A 20,013-nucleotide genomic window follows, 5' to 3' on the forward strand; every position below is an offset into this window, starting at 1 on the left:
AATACGTATTGTTTTTCTAAACCATTATTTTCAAGCTCAATTTTAAATCATCATTTTAGTAAATGAGCTTGGTAAATAGATATAAAATTTGTAAGCAATTTAAAAAAATAAATAAATCAATGACAAGATCACATAGATAGAAAAATCGGAACCTATTCACAACACTCTCAAAATTTTATTTTTATTGCGAATTAATGGCGTAGCCAGGTGAGTTTTCTTGTTTATTTCTTATTTCATAGTGTTCTACGGTTTTCATTTGTTTTGCCCAAATGTTTTCATCTAGCAAATTATTTAATCTGTTATAAGTCAAAATTTTTTCAGCTAATCCGTTTTTATTACACGAGAAACAATTTTACGAGTAATGAACACGTATTGGATTTGTTCCGAATTTATTCGCTAGGATCATTGTCATCACTTTCACTTTTCACACGATTTGTTTTATTAGTGGTTCTAGTGTGCATTCGCTGCATTGAGGCGCAGTCGCCATGGATGAGTGAGTTTCCTGATAGTTTTCTTTGTTGGTTGTTTCGCTGAGAATAATTATGACAAGGTTACTCATATCCGAAATATTGTGCTTATTCACAGCGATTCACAATGTGTATGTTTGCGGCTAATTTAGGGGCGCAGACAGCGCAGAGCACACTATACAGTACTTGCTAACTTTTGTTATCATTTGTGCAGCACCATGTCGACCCTTACGAAAATGACCCGCACGGTAAAAAAATTGGAGGTTCCTAGGCCCCTGAAATCAACTACAAGTTCCGCTCACAACCGCAATTCAGTCTTGGACGTCAAAATAAACTCTGGTAAGAATCTTATTGGAATTTTATTGAATAAACTACAGAGGTAGTCGATTTTTAATAGGGAGTAATTTTGATAATAATAGAATAAAAGGTTTTATAGGTACATAGTAAAATTTTTGGCATAATGGAGTAATCCAAAATAAAAAAGATTTTTGCTAATAATTTTTTAAATGAACTAGTAGTAGGTAATTACAAATTCCTTTAAGTTGAAGAGCGTACAAGGCACAACATGAATAATCAATTAACTAATAAATCAAAGTAGAATATTAAGCATACATACCTATTAGCTGTTTATCTAGGAGAATGAGTCACATGTTTATATTTTCAGTTGATGACCTGATAGTTTTGACTGAGGCGGTAGCTTATCAAATGATGCAGGGAAATTATGACCGTGCGCTTCAAAGCAATGTAGCAACTATGTATTCTAACCTCAAGCTCTATGGCGCTCAGCTCGAAGCTCTTTACAAGGACTTTCTTGACAGGTTGGTGATGTGTTATAAGGTGTATTTACTTTATATTTCAGTCACATTTGCTTTTAGTAATCTAAAGATTTGTTTCCAATTTTACATGAACTTGGTGTCCAATTCTGCATGTAGTTTCAAGAGTTAATTGTTAATTTCAATAAATAATAGATAAAATAAATAAAAAATATTACAGGTATCTAGACCCACTCATAGGTTATACTCCACTCCAGAATAAAATACTACTCTACTGTTTATTATTGCAATTTAATATTAAATATACTTTTCCAATTTGCAGATATTTTGTTGTATTCCGTAACGGTTCTCAAGATGAGCGGCTGGACAAAAAGACGCGCCTTCATCTTCTTGAGTTGATTGAGCTGCGCGCCAAAACTTGGCAAGGCTCCGACTACATGAGTCAGTATTACAGGCACCGTGGCACACATGCAGAGGTAAAGTAATTTTTTTTTTCCCATACTTTTCACATGATCAAAACAATTAACATCAAATACTTAATTGTGAGGTGCATCTATTATATTGTATAATCTCTCTCTTCTGCCTTATTCTAAAGGAGCAACTATGACTGTGTGTCCTTATGTCCTAATATTATAATACAACAGTTTGTTACCTCTTCATATTTACATATTCATACATACATATCATATATACATATGCAGTTTGAAGTACGTACAAGAATACATATCACTTTCATCCTGTAGAAGGATACATATTTATTTTAAAAGTGAAATGAAATGACAAGGCCATCAGCGTCATTTCATTTCAGTTACTTTACCATAAGCTGGTCCGCTATATAAAACATGAACGTCTGCAGCCACTGTTGGTGCCGACGATGGAGGGGTCGGGCACGGGCGGCCCGGCGTCCCCGACGCTGGCTGCGCCCGCCGAGCCGCCGGCGCTGCTCGGCCCCGGCGAGGTCATCAAACCCTCCGGCAAGTTCCCCAAGCCGACCAAGATCCCCGGCAAGAACTACTCTAAGGACGAGGTCGTCATCAGGAACGCTGATTCCGGAAAAGGTAATCTATCCACAGCTGGCTAGGGTGCTTTTTCACAGAGGCTGTGTTTTCTCGGACGATTTATAAACACGTAAGAAGTTGTAAACTGACTGACGGAGTTAGAGCAGGGACTAGAACAAACTATTATGTGACGTCAGTTTTCTATGATTGCCCCGTGTACCGGCGAGGCTTTTGTGGGAAAGCACCCTTTGAAATAATATGCATGACTATTGAGTTTACCAAGGGAGCATGATATGTCAATAGTTCTGCTTATCTGTTCTGTCCTCAGATTTTAAATTCTGTGGTTTATAAAGATGCATGTTGATAAGAAGAGATAACTGTATATTATTTAGGTATATTGTTTATTTAACCAGATATAAATGCGAGGTATGCTTCTGGATCTACTATAATGGATCTATTAATGAATTTGTTGTAATGCTGACTAGTATAATATTGTGTGTAAAATGTAATTGGGATTTAATGTTATTTAGGGGCTAAGTCGACAATGCCTAATTCTAACGAATGCGAAAAGGGACCAATTCTTTCTTATCCCATTTTTCTCAAATTGGGTATTTGCATATTTGGTTCGTTTTCGAAGAAGGCTTTTTTGCGAATTTGTAATTTTGGCATTAACTGATTAGGCACTAATAAGGCATTAAATTGCGTATTGATAAGATAACCCTCGCGGTAGGCCATATGAGGAGTATGTGCGCGAGGCGGCTAGTCTGAAGTTGTCTTGTGGTGTTGCAGTGATGGGTATCAAGGGCAGGAGGGTGCACATGATCGAAGAGCTAAGTGACACGATTATATCGTTTCAGCGAGGTACGAACGCACGGTGCCGGCTAAATGGCGCTTTCGCATGGTGTGGCGGTCTATTTCCATTGTTGTCTCTTGATCTTATTCTATCCTAATATAAAATTACGTTTAACAAAACATCAATCGCAATCATTCATGACAAGTTTGAAAGTATTAAGATATTCTTAAGATTTATAAGAATGTGCTAAAAAAGAATGGGAATCGTGAGCAGTTTCCTTGGAATAATTTTTTTTCTCATAAAAAGTGTAAATAAATAAAACTAGCGTTGCGCTCACGCAGCTCACTCACACTATTAATACCTTCCAGTTCTGTGCTGATAATATAATCAAATCCATAACTTTCGATTGGCTGCTACTAAAATAACGAATCGTATGAATGTCGGAAATGGGTGTTACTTTTTGAATATATAATATCGATATTAACACACACATAAACATACAACTGCATTTAGCTTTGAGCTTCATGAATTTACTAACTTACTAAAACTGTGATTTAATTGGAAGTATTGTTTTTGTTTCAATAAATTTAAACATTCCAGTGAGTCCTGGAGCTAAGGAGAGGCTCGTCCAAATTACTGGACCCAATGAAGAAAATGTGAAGTGAGTATAACTATTTATTCAATTTGTAATAATAATAATTTTTGTTTTAGAAAATAAGTTACCTACACATTTTTTCTACTGTAAATGGGAAATTTCTAGGCTAATTCGGTGGTGTGAAATCTTTGCAAATATTTTTGCTAGTCGACGCTCGACGGGTTATTGCGTTTTCTGTCTCAGTCGCACACCTTACATACCTACGCAAGAAATAGTCGTTCATTTCTGTCAGACTCGAGGCGTATAAGTATGCACAAATTCATATAACGCGGTCGCCTTTGCCACAAAATTTAGCTGCATAATAGACTTAGTGGAAGACATTATCAATCTTAGCCATTTTCTATATCTCTTATTAACCTTTTCAATGTTGCTGATTATTTATTATATATATTCTTAAACAATTACAAGCCATGACATCTCCATTTGATGGAAAATGTGGTTCACCAATGCAATTTCTTTTGTCAAAGATTCCGCTCTAGTGGAGTTGGATTTGGATTAGTCCGAGTTTTGCGGGAAAATAACTATAATTCATAAACAGCTTGGCTCAAACTATTGGCGTCCTCGTAATAAATACTGCAAGACGTAGTCATACGGCATAGACAAGTGGAAAGGCGAATAGGAAATATTCAAAGCTGATGTGGCACCAGCATCTTCGGGAAATAATTCTGTTGCCACAGTTCACATGTTAGACCACTCAGAACTGACATTATCATTGCCAAAATACGCTCTTACATATTTTTTCAGTGTTGAATTCTAGCGTGATAACGCCGGTATCATCATAGTCATATCCTCATGGATGAGGGTCGTAACTAATATATAGGGCCCCTCCGTGCGATACGATCTTGTGCCTGCTTTGAGGGCTGTAATGTTATCTACATTGTAAAACGTAGTGTTGCGCGTTTGTAGCCACGCGAAGCACCTGATCGGCGACACGATCCGGCGCAACGCGTCGCCGGTGCGACTCGAGGGCGCGGACGCGGCGTTGCGGGCCTCGCGCGCCTCGCTCGATTCCAACGGCTCCGACGACGACCGCGCCAACAGGGAGGTGGGTCATCTCTTATAGACAGCACAGTACAGTACAGGCGCCGCGGCCAGACAGAATATAAACTTGTCAATCGCACCTGTCGCAAATCAACCACCCAAAAATCAAGCAAATCAAGCTGTGCGAAAACCACGCACGCAACCAACCTTTAGCTAGTTATTATTATTGGTGACATTGTAAAATGGTTATAGAGTGGAAATTAACGCTAATTTTTTGTTTCTACAGAAGTCCCCACACAACAATAGAGCTCTTCTTCATAGTTTCTCTACAAATGACGCCGCACTTGGAGAATACAAGTACACTGTGACTTTTGGGCAACATTCCATTAAGATCACGGGCAATAATCTGGATCTTGTCAAGGTAAAACCACCTTAAAATTCAATTGCTTGTAGACAGTTATTGTATAATACTCCTATGCTTGTATGTATTTGTGTATATCGCAATATATAGTTTTCTGTCTTCGTTTGTAATGTTTGTTTATTTATATATTTTTATTGTGTGATTTAATCTCTTAATCTCTTTCTTTTTTGTTTAGTACATAACAATATAGTCATGCTTATTTGAAATCGCTAGTTTACTGTACGAGTTCTCTTCATGGGCTAAGTACGCCATTGTACATTTATTTATTTTTATTAAATTATTGTATTATATTAAATTATTGTGCTTATTTTTCGTTCAATAAAGTTACAAATGAGTTCACTATTGTCACCTTATTTGTGATTTTAAATAATTATGTTAAATAGTTTTAGATTGAAGTTTACACTGTCGCATTAGGTGTAAACCTGTAATGATAGGTTGTGAGTAATAAAATAAAAATAAATAAACCGCAATGGTAGGGAGACTTTAAATGTAGGTACATTGTCATAAGCATAATAAGCAGAGGATTGATTGCTTGGATGACCGCCACCGTACACCGAAGATATATGAGCTACTGACCGTTTGTGGCGCAGACGGCCAAGCTGGTGCTGGACGAGTACTTCGAGAGCGCGGGCGCGCTGGAGGCGCTGGGCGCGGGCTCGGGCGACTTCTTCACGCTGTCGCAGCGGCCCGGCGCCGCGCTGCTGCTGCGCGACGACGCCGCGCTCAACGGCGCCGACGACGACGTCTTCAGGCCCACCAACGACGACAACGCTGGTAATTATGTGACACCTTATCCTCACAACACTACTCCTATTGTAACAGTTTCTACATAAAAAAATCCAATTCAACTAATTAATGGCTGTGATGGGAACAAACTGAAATCCTGGTGACGCTGACGATGAAAAATTTCAGTGCTTGAATATTTTTCTGTTCAAAGGAATTTTTCATAATATCTTTTCTATTGAATCTATAATTTAAATTTAAGATCAGCTTACTTTATTTTCAGATTTAGACTTTAGGCAACTAGTTTTTTAAATTCTTCATGACAGTGGTTTTATACCGACAATATTTTTACATTATTTACATAGGTCTAAAGACCTTATCACACACTTATTAATGAAATCCACAATAATATACTAAGGTAAACATTTCTTTCGAAACAATGTTACATATTATGTAAGCCGTGTTAGCAGTCGTATTTCTAGTGTTAAACTGCCCCAAATATATTTGGTAAAAGTAAAGTACCTTTGCTTACACCAAATGATAAGTTGCATGTCAAACCGAAAGAGCTTTTTGCAAGAGTTAACGGTTGAGGGCAGTGACTACTAACAGAATGTTAGTAAACTACTGTAACCAATATAAAGTGACTATGCTTTTAATGGCATGACCAGTAGTTAAGATATAGTGAAGCAAGTCTAAGCATGAAAATAAGCAATGCTAATAATAAAGTGTGCAATATCTTCCAAGGTTTTTGATGTTATCTTTCAACAATTCAATCTCAACGACTGACTGAAGCATGGTAAAGTTTATATTAAAAAAACAGTACATATCCAACATTTTCATGAACATATGTATACATATTCATTAATAAATTTGTGTTGCCAAATCACTAGCGTATATAGTTAAGTCCATCTGGTATTGAACATAACTTATGTATATGTATTTATTTCATTATTTCAATATTTTTTATGCCCGGAAACCACTATGACCACTTCAAACCACGGCAGTGTCATATTTTCCAAATTTTTACATGGTGCATTTCATTATGTAACATCTATTTTTAATTTCATAACTGCCATGACATTATAGATATTCATTACCATAACCATTCAGAAGCAACTCTTCGTTTAAATCGAGTCAATTTCTCATTATCAAGTTCCACTATCTTTAACAACAACCTCTAAATTCGAAGTTCGTATTGAGAATTTAGTAAATTTGAGAAATGCAGCATATTATGTATATTAAGAGAATGTAGTACGAACCTTTTTTTAAATATTGCTGATGATTCAACGACTTTGCTGGATGCGATCTCGGCGACTGGGTCGTTAAAACATGTTAAAACATTCGCAACATGAGCAAAAAAGTTCGTGCTAAGTCCCGTTGATATATATGTAGTTATGTGTTTCAATCGTGAAAGTTTAAAAAACACTCATACTATATTTGATACATATTTGTATTGTCTGGTACAAAAATGAGAGGTTTGTATTAATTATTTTTTAGGTCTGTTGAGTCCAGTTGGATCATTGAATGTCATGTCTTCAAACAGAAACTATAGCTGACAAATGTATACTTAATATTTTTCAAATCCAGGCTATAAAACTGAATACTTTTGTGATTAATATCAACCAAACATGACAGACCATACTTAATTGGAGCCTAGTCCGCATTTCTTGTTAGCCTTGCGTTATTCGTATGTTGCTTCTGTATGGGGTAATGCCGTGGTGTGGGGTGTGGCGTGTGTGGGTCGCGTAACGTGTGGGTGTGTGTGGCAGCGGACGGGGACGCCACGCCGCGCCGACCGCGCTTCTCGCGGGCCACCAGCACAGACAAGAATCAAGGTAAGATATCAGGTTACTATTACACGTCAGTAGTCTGTAGCCATCAACGTTGTGCACAGCAAAGACCTCGTCCGAATGAGCGCTTTTTTAAAGCACGTAAGAATATCTTGTAATTGACACTCATAATCTATTGTTACAAATATTTTTACCTCCCATGCGAATCAAAGGTCATCGCTCAAAGTACGGTGTTGTAAGTAACGGTACTGTACGGCACCAGCTTACATTTCTTAGTGCATACGATTTTTAATCATATTGATGTTATTATTACTTGTATTTTGGTATTTTTCAACGCTGTTCGTAATGTAAGAAAAAAGTTATGTCAATAAGGTTCCAAATCGTATTAACATCTCACATATCGCTTTGCAACCTCGCACGTGCACGAAGTTGACGTGCTTCTAAAATTTACCGGAACTAAAATGTGAACGCAGTATCTTTGCGTTCAGGAATATTTTTGTCATCAATAATATTGTAATATTACAGAATTTGTATAATTCACTCAAAAAAATGCGTTTAAATGAAAAAACAAAGATTGCGTTGTAACGTCGCATTTGAAGTTAAATTCGTTTCAAGTATCAAGTCGTAACCAATAATTCGCACAATAGTGTTCTCGTTTTAGTTCGGGCAAATATTTTACACCATTTACCCGAAGGTCGATTAATGTTTGTTCTATATCGTACGTTGGAAAGATGTATCGTTCTATTTATATTGGTGATATATAATCGTGTCTGTCTAACTTGCAGTTATTAACTTCGTTTTCACTCCAGGCATTAGTTTTAAATATCGTGTTGTAAAATATTACCTAACTGACGTTGTTAACAGACAAATGCTCTGTTGGGAAAATTTGCAAATATTCATCCAAGTTATTGTTGTCATTTAACAAACCATTTATTTCATGGATTAAATAGTTCTAAAAACACCGGCATTTTTTATGTATTTTTAGGTATTCTTTAGTTTACCATTATTTATCAAATATTTACGTACTGATGTTAGGGTATTATGTATGTATTTTATTTCCATATATACTCATAATAATTAGTCCCAAATGCAGAAGTCAGTCCGTATCGACTAAAACATTTTGCTTGTACCTACTGATTTGTCTCTTAACACACAGAATGAAAATTGAATTGAAATAATGTCTTTGCAGTTATTTCAAGTTTCATCTAATTAAATTATTTTCCTAATGCACGTTTCTACCGCTCTAGAGTGATTTTAATCAAGCAAATCAAAGCTATCTCGAACAAGGTTTGCATGGAAAGACCGATATCAGAGTCGGAGATTAACAATATATACAGGACAAAATCGGAGACCGTCGTGGTGACACTCACATCAACACTGCAAAAAGAGTCCCTGATATCGAATTGCAAAAAATACAATAGGGCACAAAGGCAGCAAAATGAGCCTACACTCAACACGGAGCAGCTTAACCTCCCCGGACCACGTCGCACAATATACATCTCGGAGTCCCTAACAGCCAGAAACAGATACCTATACTATCTAGCTAGAGAAGGTGTGAAGAATAAAAAACTAGCAGCGTCCTGGACAGCGTTCGGGACTGTTTACGTTAAAAAAGAAGAGGAAGGAAAACCAACTCCTATCAAGCAGGAATCTGATCTACAAGCTATGCTGTGACTAGTCCTTAATGCCCCTGTATTCCTTTTAATACAATTCTTGATATGTTCGGCGCAGTCAATAGGGCCGCCTCAGTATAACTGTTCGATTATAGAGCTGCATGTTAACTTTTATTATAAATTGCATGATTACCTTCATTATATGTACGCTAAGCATTACTTTTTCTTTAATTTATATAGGAGTATGGTATTACTCGGCTGTCTATCGCATAACACACACTGCTACATAAAATACACTATTTTAACACAAAAAAATCACACTTTACATACACAACACATAACTAAATCGGTTGGTACAAAGGTAACCCGGATCCAAGACTATTTTCACTCATCCATTCACTTCTATTGTTGTCACATGAGTTTCGTGACAACTGTAATAAAACATCATAACTATTACAATAATGGAAAATATTGAATCAATTGGCTTGGATCTGGACTCTTTACAATTAGCAAAAGTGGTCGAATGCAACATTGACGAAATCAAAAACAATATTACACACAACAATAGAACGTTGAATATAATTTCTCAAAATATTCGCAGCAGTAGCTGCAATATGGACGGCTTTACAGCGCTTTTACAAGACTCCCAAATCCCGTGGGACATAATCATCTTATCAGAATGTTGGCTCCCATCTAACAAATATATACACGAACTTGAAAATTACGCATATGCCTCTACTTCTCGAAACAATACACAGAACGAAGGTGTGATAATCTACTACAGAAAATCCCTCAATGTAAAAATAGAAGAACCCCAGATTATAGATGCAAACTGTCTAACACTTAAATTAAGCCAATCAACTTGCATTTTAGGCATATATAGACCACCAGCCGAGAGAGATATCACAAATTTTCTAAACACGCTGGATAATACCCTCTCTAAATTATCAAATTTCCAAAATATTATTCTTTGTGGAGATATTAATATAGATCTAGTCCCAAATAGCTCTAACAATCGCCAAAACGAGTACCTAAACATGCTAGCTAGACACGGAATGCTATCTTGCCATACTGTCCCCACTCATGGGCGCACATGCTACGACCATATGATTACCAAAACGAAATTGGACGCAACTTGTCTCGTTGTGGAGTCAACATTAACCGATCACTATACAGTTTGCTTTAGCTTAAATCTAAAACAAATTCTCCCCCTCCAAAACAAAACTATATTTAAAATTGATTACAGTGTCCTAGACCCATCAATCCAGCAACTTGACTTTAGCCCAGTTCTGGACAGCCCAGACCCGAATACAGCCACCGACGTATTTTTAAAGACAATCAAGGATGTCATTGATAAATGCTCCAAACCTATAAAAAAGTCCAAAAGAAACACTATTTACAAACCTTGGATAACAAAAGGATTACTACGCTGCATCAAAAATAGGGACAACCTACATAAAAAATTCAAGAAGAATCCAGGAAACGACGTTATTACTCTAACATACAAACGATATAGAAATTACTGTACACAAATATTAAAAAATGTTAAAAGAAATTACGAAAAATCACAAATTAATGACTCCAAAAACAATACTAAACATCTCTGGAAAGTAATAAAAGATATAAATGGCATTAAAAGCACTCAGGATCACTCACCAAACCTAGTAAATGAAAAATGCCCAGTTAGCAGTGTCAATAACATAAATACTGTACTAGCAAATGTGGGTAAGAACCTAGCCGACCAGATACCTCCCAGCGACCCTGAGCCTTGCTCATCTAACACAGACATCCCTCTGGCGCCTACGCCACCTCACAGTTTAATGATGGCCCCAGTCTTGGAAGAAGAAGTTCTACAGATCATAACTGGTCTTAAAACTAAATGTGCGGTTGGACTAGATCACATATCAAGTCAGATAGTAAAGAGGTATGCTATTGTACTGGTCAAACCTATAACCCACATTTGTAACCTGGCAATAGAAAAGGGCATCTTTCCAACGGCTTTTAAAAAAGCGCTTATCAAACCGATCCATAAGAATGGTGACAAAAATAATATTGATAACTATAGACCAATCTCTATTCTACCAACTTTGTCTAAGATCCTAGAGCGTATCATGAACAACCGTCTGGTCAAATTTCTAGAGCAAAACGAACTCCTATCCTCACGTCAGTACGGTTTTCGAGCAGGCAGGTCTACCAGCGATGCAGTGCAAGAGCTGATACACTCTATTATTTCCTCGTTAGATAAAAGGAAGAAATGTCTAGTCATATTCCTCGACCTGAAAAAGGCATTTGATACAGTCTCCATCCCTCGACTATTAATTAAACTTGAAAATATAGGAGTCAGAGGAGTGGTTCTTGCACTTTTCAGAGATTTCCTAACCCACAGAACACAGCGTACCAAAATAGGAGAGTGGACGAGTGAGGAAGCAGACATCACATGTGGCGTGCCACAGGGCAGCTGTGTCTCTCCCACCCTATTCTTGGTATACATTGATAGCCTGTGCCGACTTCAAATGGAAAATGGAAGAGCCATTACCTTTGCTGACGATACCGCTCTCTTCTTTAGTAGCGATAGATGGGAGGATACTTTTCGAGCGGCTCAAAAGGGTCTACAACTAACTAGCAAGTGGCTTACCACCAACATACTGACGCTAAATACTAACAAAACTAAATATATAACCTTTGCGCTTAAATCTAACCTAATTCCGATTACCACCCTTTCACTAACTGCACACTTGTGTAACCAAAGTACCAAAAATTGTACCTGCCCACAGCTCGAAAGAGTGGATAAGCTTAAATATCTAGGAGTCGTTATAGACCAAACACTCTCATTTAGACCTCATTTAGATTCCCTCTCTACCCGACTACGCAAACTTATCTACATCTTCAGATCACTTCGACACATCTCGGACAAAAAAGTTTTGAAAATGGTTTATAACGCACTGTGCCAGTCGCTTGTAAACTATTGCATCATTTCTTGGGGCGGGGTCGCCCAAACAAACCTACTAGTAGTTGAAAGAGCTCAAAGAGCCATTCTCAAAGTAGCGGCGGGACTCCCTTTTAGGTACCCGACGGTCGAGTTATATAAACACTGGGACGTACTTACTGTCAGACAGTCTTTCATACTGTACACTTCACTCAGACAACACTCCCAGCTCACATATGACCCGAACAAGTATAGAGGTAGGCGGACTACACCATCAGTTTGCCAAATCCCCCCCCTCAACACCGCTACTGCAAACTCTTTTTTCTGCTACCTAGGGCCATTCATCTATAATAAACTAAATAAATTAATAAACATATACCCCCTTCACAAATATAGTTGTAAAAAAGCTATAGTAGCTTACCTCAAAAAACTGGACTACAATGAGACAGAAACTTTTCTTCATCCAATCAGCTAAATCTAAACTAAAATTTAATTCACTTTGCAACTAACCTACCTCCCCATACCTATATTTTACCGTCTAAATCTACTCACCACTCAAATGCTATCTCCGACCGAAATAATACCTTCTACCATACACAATACCCACAATACACTCACACACCCATAAACACCTCTCACACACTCAACTACAACTTGACAGCCTATATACATTTAAATACTATGTAAATACTCCTAGGAATAAAATAGGATTATTTAGCTTGTTAGTTTATAATAAACAACACGTATTGGAACAATACACGACATCAAGTATGCCGAGGGCGGGGGCCTAGTTACCTGTAGCACAGGTCCTTAGGGACCAATTTCAGGAACTAGGCTCTTCACGAGAATACAATGTCAGTATCATATAAGTATATCCCAATAAGTGTTAATTAGTTTGTAAGGACATTTTTTTGTGAAGAGTAAATAAACGTTTTTATTATTATTATTTATTATTATTATTTTCGCTAGCATGATAACGTTTTGAAAGCGTGCGCCGCTCAACGTGTTCACGTTGAGCGGCTTATAAAGTGAGCTTCCGCTTTGTTGTCTCGTTTCAGCAATTATTTACCAAAGTTACAAATATCGAGTTTACTGCAATAAACTCAATTGAATACGGCGCGTGGGGGACGCTGGTGTAGAGTAAGGAAAGGTTTCAAGAAAAAGTTTGAACATGAGCGCTGGATTTTATGTCAGATATAGTGACAGGATCTCATTCGCCAGTGGCGCAGTGGCGCCAACTAGTGAGCGAAATGATATACCCGAACGCAATAAAACCGATACAGTAATGATCCGTAGCTGTAGTGTTGATCGATGTGGTGTTGTATAGGTGGGAGCGGCACGCGGCAGACGTACACGTACGAGACGCTGGTGCAGTACGCGGACTCGCCGCTGAGCAAGCTGCCGCCGGCCGGGCTGGCCGCCTTCCCGCCGGAGCTGGCGCGCAAGGTAACGTCGGGCGCGCGACGCCGCCCTCCGCCCCCCGCCCCCGCCGCCGCCGCCGCCCCGCTGTGCGCGCCGCGCGTGTTCCGCGTGTGGCCGCCGCTGCACCACCCCAACTACCTGGCGGCGCTGCTCTGCCGCAACTTCTACTGAGGCGGGGGCGGGCGGCGGCGCGCGTCACGGTCCCGCTTTGTTCCGCAGCCGGTGCGCGGGCGCGGCGACGCCGACGCCTAGAGCTGCGACGCGACCTCTCTCCTCTCCCGCTCTCCGCTGTCGCCGGCAGTCCCGACTCCTCCGCTCGCTGCGCGCGCCGGCGAACCTCTCGACCGCCGGCGACAAGTTATCCGGTTCTTGATACAGAATCGAGATTAACTTCCGCACCCCTTTGCGTTCGAGAGTTTCGCCGAAATTGACGCTGAAGCTTTTGCATTTTTACTAACCGGTGTGGTGTTTCTGTTTAGTGCATTTATGGTGTCATTGTAAATATGACTTCAAAATCACTCTGGTCTTTTGGTCACTACTTTTCCACTAATATCTATTTTTAGGAAACCACCGATTTTTTTTGGTTCTGATCTCATATAATGAAAAAAGAACCTTTTATAAGACTGATTACTGATTAGATACTCATAGATGATAGTATACGGTTGGAATTATCAAGACTTGATATAATTTAGAATCTGACATATCTGATGACAGTGAAAGCTTAGTTATTAATATTTCAGTATTATTACTATTAGTATATTCAAATTCTAATGGATCTGAAAGCGATCGTGATATATATAATTCTGATTACTTGAATGACAAAAATTTATGGTTGTTAGGTGAAATATATCCTCAATGTTAACTCGTGAAATATTTTTTTAGGATTGATATATATGTGATGTTGATTATTGATTAAATCTTTTACGCAGCTATTTACAGTTTAGAATTCTATGTTTATGACGTTTTTATTATGGTTATGCAATAATATATAAAATTTATAATGTCTGTTTGTTCATGCTGCTCGGACAGAATGGTTATTCGAGAGGGGTTCGCTACAGGTAGAAAGTGATAGGATGTGTCTCGAACAGATACTCCTAATTTTTATATTGACCTTCGAATGTGTGTTATTGTTTTGTTATATTGTTGTTTTTTGTTTGAGTAGATATAAAATTAACAGTACTGTTTCAATTTATCATTGTCAATTTCTGATTTTCAAATATAAAAATTTTAAAATGTCTCTGCCTTTCACTCATCTACTAACCGCTTACCTATCGCACTCGAACTCTTAGCTTGGACGCATTTAGTAACTAACCGCACATGCACTGGAATCTGCTTGGTTTGATGAACCTAAATTTCATTAGTAAACTAGTCGCAGGAAAATAGTTTCGCCGTGTTAGTGTTAGTTTCGTCAGCAATTTCAAGTGTAAACGTGTCAAGTGATTGTTACGAAATTAACGTTATTGAAACTGTTTCAAGCCATTGGCATCGTGAACCTCTATTCAGCGGGACCTGTCTGCGGATGTTAATGCCATGCAAGGACTGAAGCTTGATATTAGTTCTTATCGTAATGAAAATTCGGCTTTAGCGTTACAAAGTGCATAAAAATGATTGTCGTCGACAGAGCTGCCTGGAGTTCGACAGCGCGTCCTACCTGAAGAAGGTGCGCGCCGCCGCCGGCACCACCATGGCCGCTGACGACGTCCCCGACTCGCCAGAACCTGAATAAACCACACCACACACATATTCGCTCGCAACTCGGTTCGCACAAGTACACTGTTATTCTTTTCAAGGTAGCCTCAGTACTACTGTCATATTATTGCACGCAACGAGCGAACCGATCTAAGCAGCTTTTTAGGCAGCTGCGGACGCCTCCGATGTCTTTATTTGCATCGATAAAGGACCCGAGAGACGCTTCCACAAATTCGATGTCATTGCCGTCCGCCGTGCTTGTATTGCACACTTTCACTCACACTAATTTTAGTGAACTTTGAAAAGTATTAAGCACCAAAATTTTTATTTTTGTAGTGATGGTTTTAGCTTACCTCATTTTGTGAACGAATGTTTTGTAATATTAAACTGGGTAATTTTGGGTTTTTATACTCTAGCTAGCACACTCACATTATACAGCCGGAAAAAATATACTTAACGATTGATCTCCTGATATGGCTTCACTTTTGATCGATGTTTGCTGCGGGTCGCCCGTAGAGACAGATGCGTCCGTTCAGTCTAATACATAGGATTTTTATCCCATATAAGTGTATGCTGAAATCTATTTAATTAAACAACAGAAAACAAAGTGCAAGCAAATTATGCTCCCATTTAGTTTCTTTTGTTGTATATATTGAGGACTCTAGTTCGGATGTCATAGAGTGATTCCATTTATTTTAAGAAGAATGCATGCATTTCTTTGTGTGTTTGTTTACTCATTTTCAGATAGTGTCTAGTCCTGACGAGTAGTGTCGATTCTCATTGTAATCTTAAGCTTTTTAAATACAGGAAGCCTGTAAATCGATCGTTGCAAAATAAAATTAGGTACGAGTTATAATTGGGACTACCCAATAAAATTATGTTATAGATATATTCTACTCTGTTAATTGATTAAAAGCTTTTAATAGTTAAACTTGCTGTGCACTAAACCAAATAATTGTTATTTAAATTTTATATTTTATATGAAGTATAAAAAAAAAACTAACTTGTAGGGCTCTGTGGTAGTTGTGATTGCCAGGCTTCCTTTTGTCTTGATTTCGTAAGTAGTCTTATAAAAGTTTAATGATATTTAATGGATAATATACTGACACGAAAGACTGTTCTTTTCGTAAGAGCAACATTTTTCCTTTTTATACTTTTCTTCTTTTATTCAGGCATTCACACCTTTTTGTACTTATCAAAACGTGCATTATTATTAGTACTGATAAAGCGTTGAAATTTCGGTTTTTTTTCACTTTCACACATTTGGTGCTTTGGTAAAGTATTATCGTTGAATCATGAAAAAGTATTATCGTTGAATATTTAAAGATTTATGTTTACATTACACTTCTTTTGTTTTTATGTCAATTTAAGTATATTGTGAAAGTTGATGATACACTAAATTTTCTAATTGAGACGAGTTTTATTTTTGTCCTTGAGTTAATGCGTTCTTCTGTGTGGATAAACCCTTATGCTAGGTTTTGGAGATTATGTAAGACTATGGTAGAGCCATGTAGCTGAATTGTTTTCAAGCGGAAGAGTCATTCTGATAGAGGCACAGCTAATGGCTGTCCTTCTGTCCGTATAGTTCTATTAGTAGGACGAAACAGGGTTGACTTTGTGGTCCCACCATGCTGTAATTCATAACTCTAGATATGGTTCACCCTGCATGAATAATGTGAATATAAAAATACTGCTGTTAAATCATTAAATATATTTACAAAATAAATACATAATTAGGCTATACAACGATTTATGTAACTATTATTTATTGATCGTATTTAAAATTGAAATTACGGCTATAGTAAAAAAATACATTCTTGTACATATATTAAATCAAAATAGGTACGTACATTACCTATGCGAATTTAAAATGGAATGCAATTGCTTATTGGTTTAAAAATGTTTTCCAAGCATCACGAGTTCTATTTTTACGTACATACATTGGTTTATCGATTGGAATAATATTTCAGCTATCAATGTTTTTGAAATTTTAAATAGGCTTGGTTTTGCTTAATGTAGAACGAATAGAGGGAGACATCTATACTATACATATCGTTAGTTGTTCTAAGGCTTGCCGGGCAAATTGTGTATAGCTAAATACATATGCAATATAATATATAATACATGCAACTTTAATACTATCATAAAAACATACACCATGTTAGATTTCAAAACAATAAATATGCGTTCGGAATGTCTGCTCATTGTAAACGACAGCATTAATGGGTTATAAGTAACAATCATTAATTTTACTTTTTAGGTTGTAAAAGCTATATCTTACTTGGGCTCTGTGCTTCTAGAATCTTTCAGATTCGACACTGCATCAGTTTATTTGCGACGAAGTAAATTTCACTTAAGCTTAAAATAAATATGTTAATTTCTTTCGGCTAGTTTATCTGTTATGTTGGCAGCTCTAGATTTCGCATGTTGCATTATATCTACAGCGAGGTCTTCGACGTTCGTGTAACGGCACTTCTGGAAGCTGAACAGGTCTGTGATGAAGCCTACTATTTCTGCTTGGAAGGCTTGGCACACGTCTCGTAATCTCTCCCTGGGCCCGAGAAAGCCCCACACTAGAACTGGAAGCAAATGCTCCGATATCGAGTAGAAGTGCGCCATAAAACCGTCAGGATATTGGAGATATCTTCTTTTCGCTTTTATGACGGACCACACTGCCGTTGTGAGCGCCTGTTGAAAAATATTGTTTACTTTTAAATATCAGCTAAATTTCGCATAGTGAAATAGACCATGGTGTTGATTACGTTAGTTAAGTTAATACTGCGTACGTACAATCAACCGTAGGTTACCTACATGGAACTATGTGATAGCGATAGTGGCGAATTTGCAATTATTTAGGTAGGTTGATTTGACGTGTTGTTGACTGTACGTACTCTACTGAGTACCTAGTTAACTTCTAATGATTATATACTTGACTAAGTGCACCAATTATACGTCGCGAGGTTCCTCGAATTTGAATCTATAAGATATTTGTTTATGTACAGCACATCAAGTTACCCCGCATGAACATCTATAGTGCGGTAATAGGAACGAGTTTGCAATGAATTTGGGTAGGTTGATGTGCTGTTGATTGTACTAAGCACTACTCTATACTGTTGTTTGACTCCTAACAACTTTGTAGTACAGTAGTAAGATTAGTAAAAATGACAGGTCAAAAATGATAAAGGTGAACTTGAACCTACTGTATCGACTGTGACACAAATCTGAACTAATGGTATAAATGCGAAACTAAGTTTGTTTTTTACCACTTCGTGCTTTATCTATTCAATCTTGTTGAAATTTTACATACGTATAGTTTGAAATATGCAGGACATAGGGTACCTTTCATCACGGAAAAATAACTGCTCCTATGAGAAAATGAGAACCGCGGGTTTATGGCTAATGCTAGTGGTATAGTAAGTAGCATTAATCTATTGTCTGTAAAGATGTGCAATAAACATCTCTCTCTTTCTCATTTGAGCGTGTTCTCGGTTTCTTCCTCAGCCGTTGAGTGTCCGCTTTCCTACTTTGTCGCCTTCACTTCGGACGATCCCGAACCCGGTCATCGGCAACCCTAGTTGCCAGATCATTGTGACAACACACGTACGCTCTCCTTGAAGCCGTCGGAGAGCCAGCGGTTGCGCACGACGGCCAGCACGGAGGAGGGCGGCGCCGCGAGGTCCTCGAACGCGTCCAGCAGGATGTAGTCCAGCACCACGTCGTAGAACGTCAGCGCCTGCGACCACCACCACGACAACGACTGTTCATTTGATTGTTCTTTTTTTAAAAACCATTTTTATAGAATTCAATTGACGCAAGCATGTACTTGCTTTATTTAAAAATTATGAATTATGAATATTTTAATAGATCATTTGTGCAGGGGATAAAACTAACCTTAACACCTTTACTAAAGAGTTCTTTTTCGATTGTAGGCCAATTAGCGCCATCTGTCGTCCACGTTACCATTTCTTCGTAGGCCACTAAGAATTCCTTTGGTTCCTGTAAAAAAACGATAACACAGATTGTGTAAAATATACTTATGTATTGACGTAAAAATGGAGTAGTACATATCATTCTATTCTATTTTCTAATTGTATCCCCTGGGTGGGCAAAAACGACCCAAAACTTCCTCTATGCACCTTTTATCGTAAGAACCTTCTACAGTTTTATAAGACTGTTTTTCAATTTATAGCGACCAATGGAATTTCAGTAATTGTTGAGATAAGATGTCAATTAATTTGAAGCAAATAAGACTTTCATAATATTTTAGAGCGATAGATTGAGGCCTTTTTGTTTTGCAGTCTTCATATTGCCTAATTCCTATAAGTAGTAACAGAGAGTCCGCACCCGCGTAGGTACATTAAACTGTCAGAATGTATGAAGCTGTGAAAGACAGGGTCAGATTAACCTCGAGTAGCCTGAATTAAGAGACCTATTTTCAGCCTTAGTGCAGCTGTCACAGCAGCTGGATACTGTGCTGTATATATACCTTGTCAGCGAACAGGAGCAGGTCAGTGAGCACCTGGCGGCCCGCGTCCACGAACCAGCGCCAGGCGGCCGCGTCGAGGAACACGTGGCGCAGCGCCAGCCGCAGACAGTGCAATTTGCAAAGAAACTCGCTGTCTGACGAACATTGGACCACTTCTGTGCGGAGCGTTCTGTGATGCAATACCACAAAAGAATAAATCATCAATATGAAATACATAAGTATTTGTTTCGGGCAAATTATTATGTATTAGAAGTGGAGCAGAGGCCACGATTAAAT

General features: G+C 38.0%; 2 protein-coding genes across 11 annotated transcripts in view; one reads left to right on the top strand and one right to left on the bottom strand.

Annotated features, from left to right (window-relative positions):
- Positions 1 to 60: 60 nt before the first annotated feature.
- Positions 61 to 16,661, top strand: mxt (mextli). 10 transcript variants are annotated; one of them, XM_053748365.2, is made up of 13 exons: positions 61 to 207; positions 682 to 806; positions 1,132 to 1,285; positions 1,563 to 1,716; positions 2,097 to 2,298; positions 3,028 to 3,099; positions 3,632 to 3,692; positions 4,593 to 4,731; positions 4,954 to 5,088; positions 5,679 to 5,862; positions 7,581 to 7,646; positions 13,468 to 13,586; positions 15,184 to 16,661. In XM_053748365.2, exons 2-13 carry the CDS (start codon positions 686 to 688, stop codon positions 15,286 to 15,288), a joined length of 1,512 nt encoding a protein of 503 aa, XP_053604340.1. In that variant the 5' UTR covers positions 61 to 207; positions 682 to 685; the 3' UTR covers positions 15,289 to 16,661. The 10 variants fall into 10 exon arrangements, with proteins under 10 accessions (XP_053604340.1, XP_053604330.1, XP_053604358.1 ...); XM_053748355.2 differs by lacking the exon at positions 61 to 207 and adding an exon at positions 235 to 493; XM_053748383.2 differs by lacking the exons at positions 61 to 207; positions 15,184 to 16,661 and adding exons at positions 235 to 493; positions 13,782 to 14,797.
- Positions 16,662 to 16,947: 286 nt separating this feature from the next.
- The window catches only part of Miga (Mitoguardin), a 48,371-nt gene continuing 45,305 nt past the window's right edge, over positions 16,948 to 20,013 (bottom strand). The window contains exons 7-10 of the mRNA XM_053748341.2: positions 19,738 to 19,906; positions 19,143 to 19,247; positions 18,856 to 18,984; positions 16,948 to 17,939 (exon numbers count right to left, since the gene is read on the bottom strand). Coding sequence (XP_053604316.1) covers positions 17,625 to 17,939; positions 18,856 to 18,984; positions 19,143 to 19,247; positions 19,738 to 19,906 — 718 coding nt within the window. The 3' untranslated portion in view covers positions 16,948 to 17,624. The remainder of the gene's footprint in view (positions 17,940 to 18,855; positions 18,985 to 19,142; positions 19,248 to 19,737; positions 19,907 to 20,013) is intronic.

Source organism: Plodia interpunctella, chromosome 1, assembly GCF_027563975.2.
Source record: "Plodia interpunctella isolate USDA-ARS_2022_Savannah chromosome 1, ilPloInte3.2, whole genome shotgun sequence".
In the NCBI taxonomy this organism is placed as follows: domain Eukaryota; kingdom Metazoa; phylum Arthropoda; class Insecta; order Lepidoptera; family Pyralidae; genus Plodia; species Plodia interpunctella.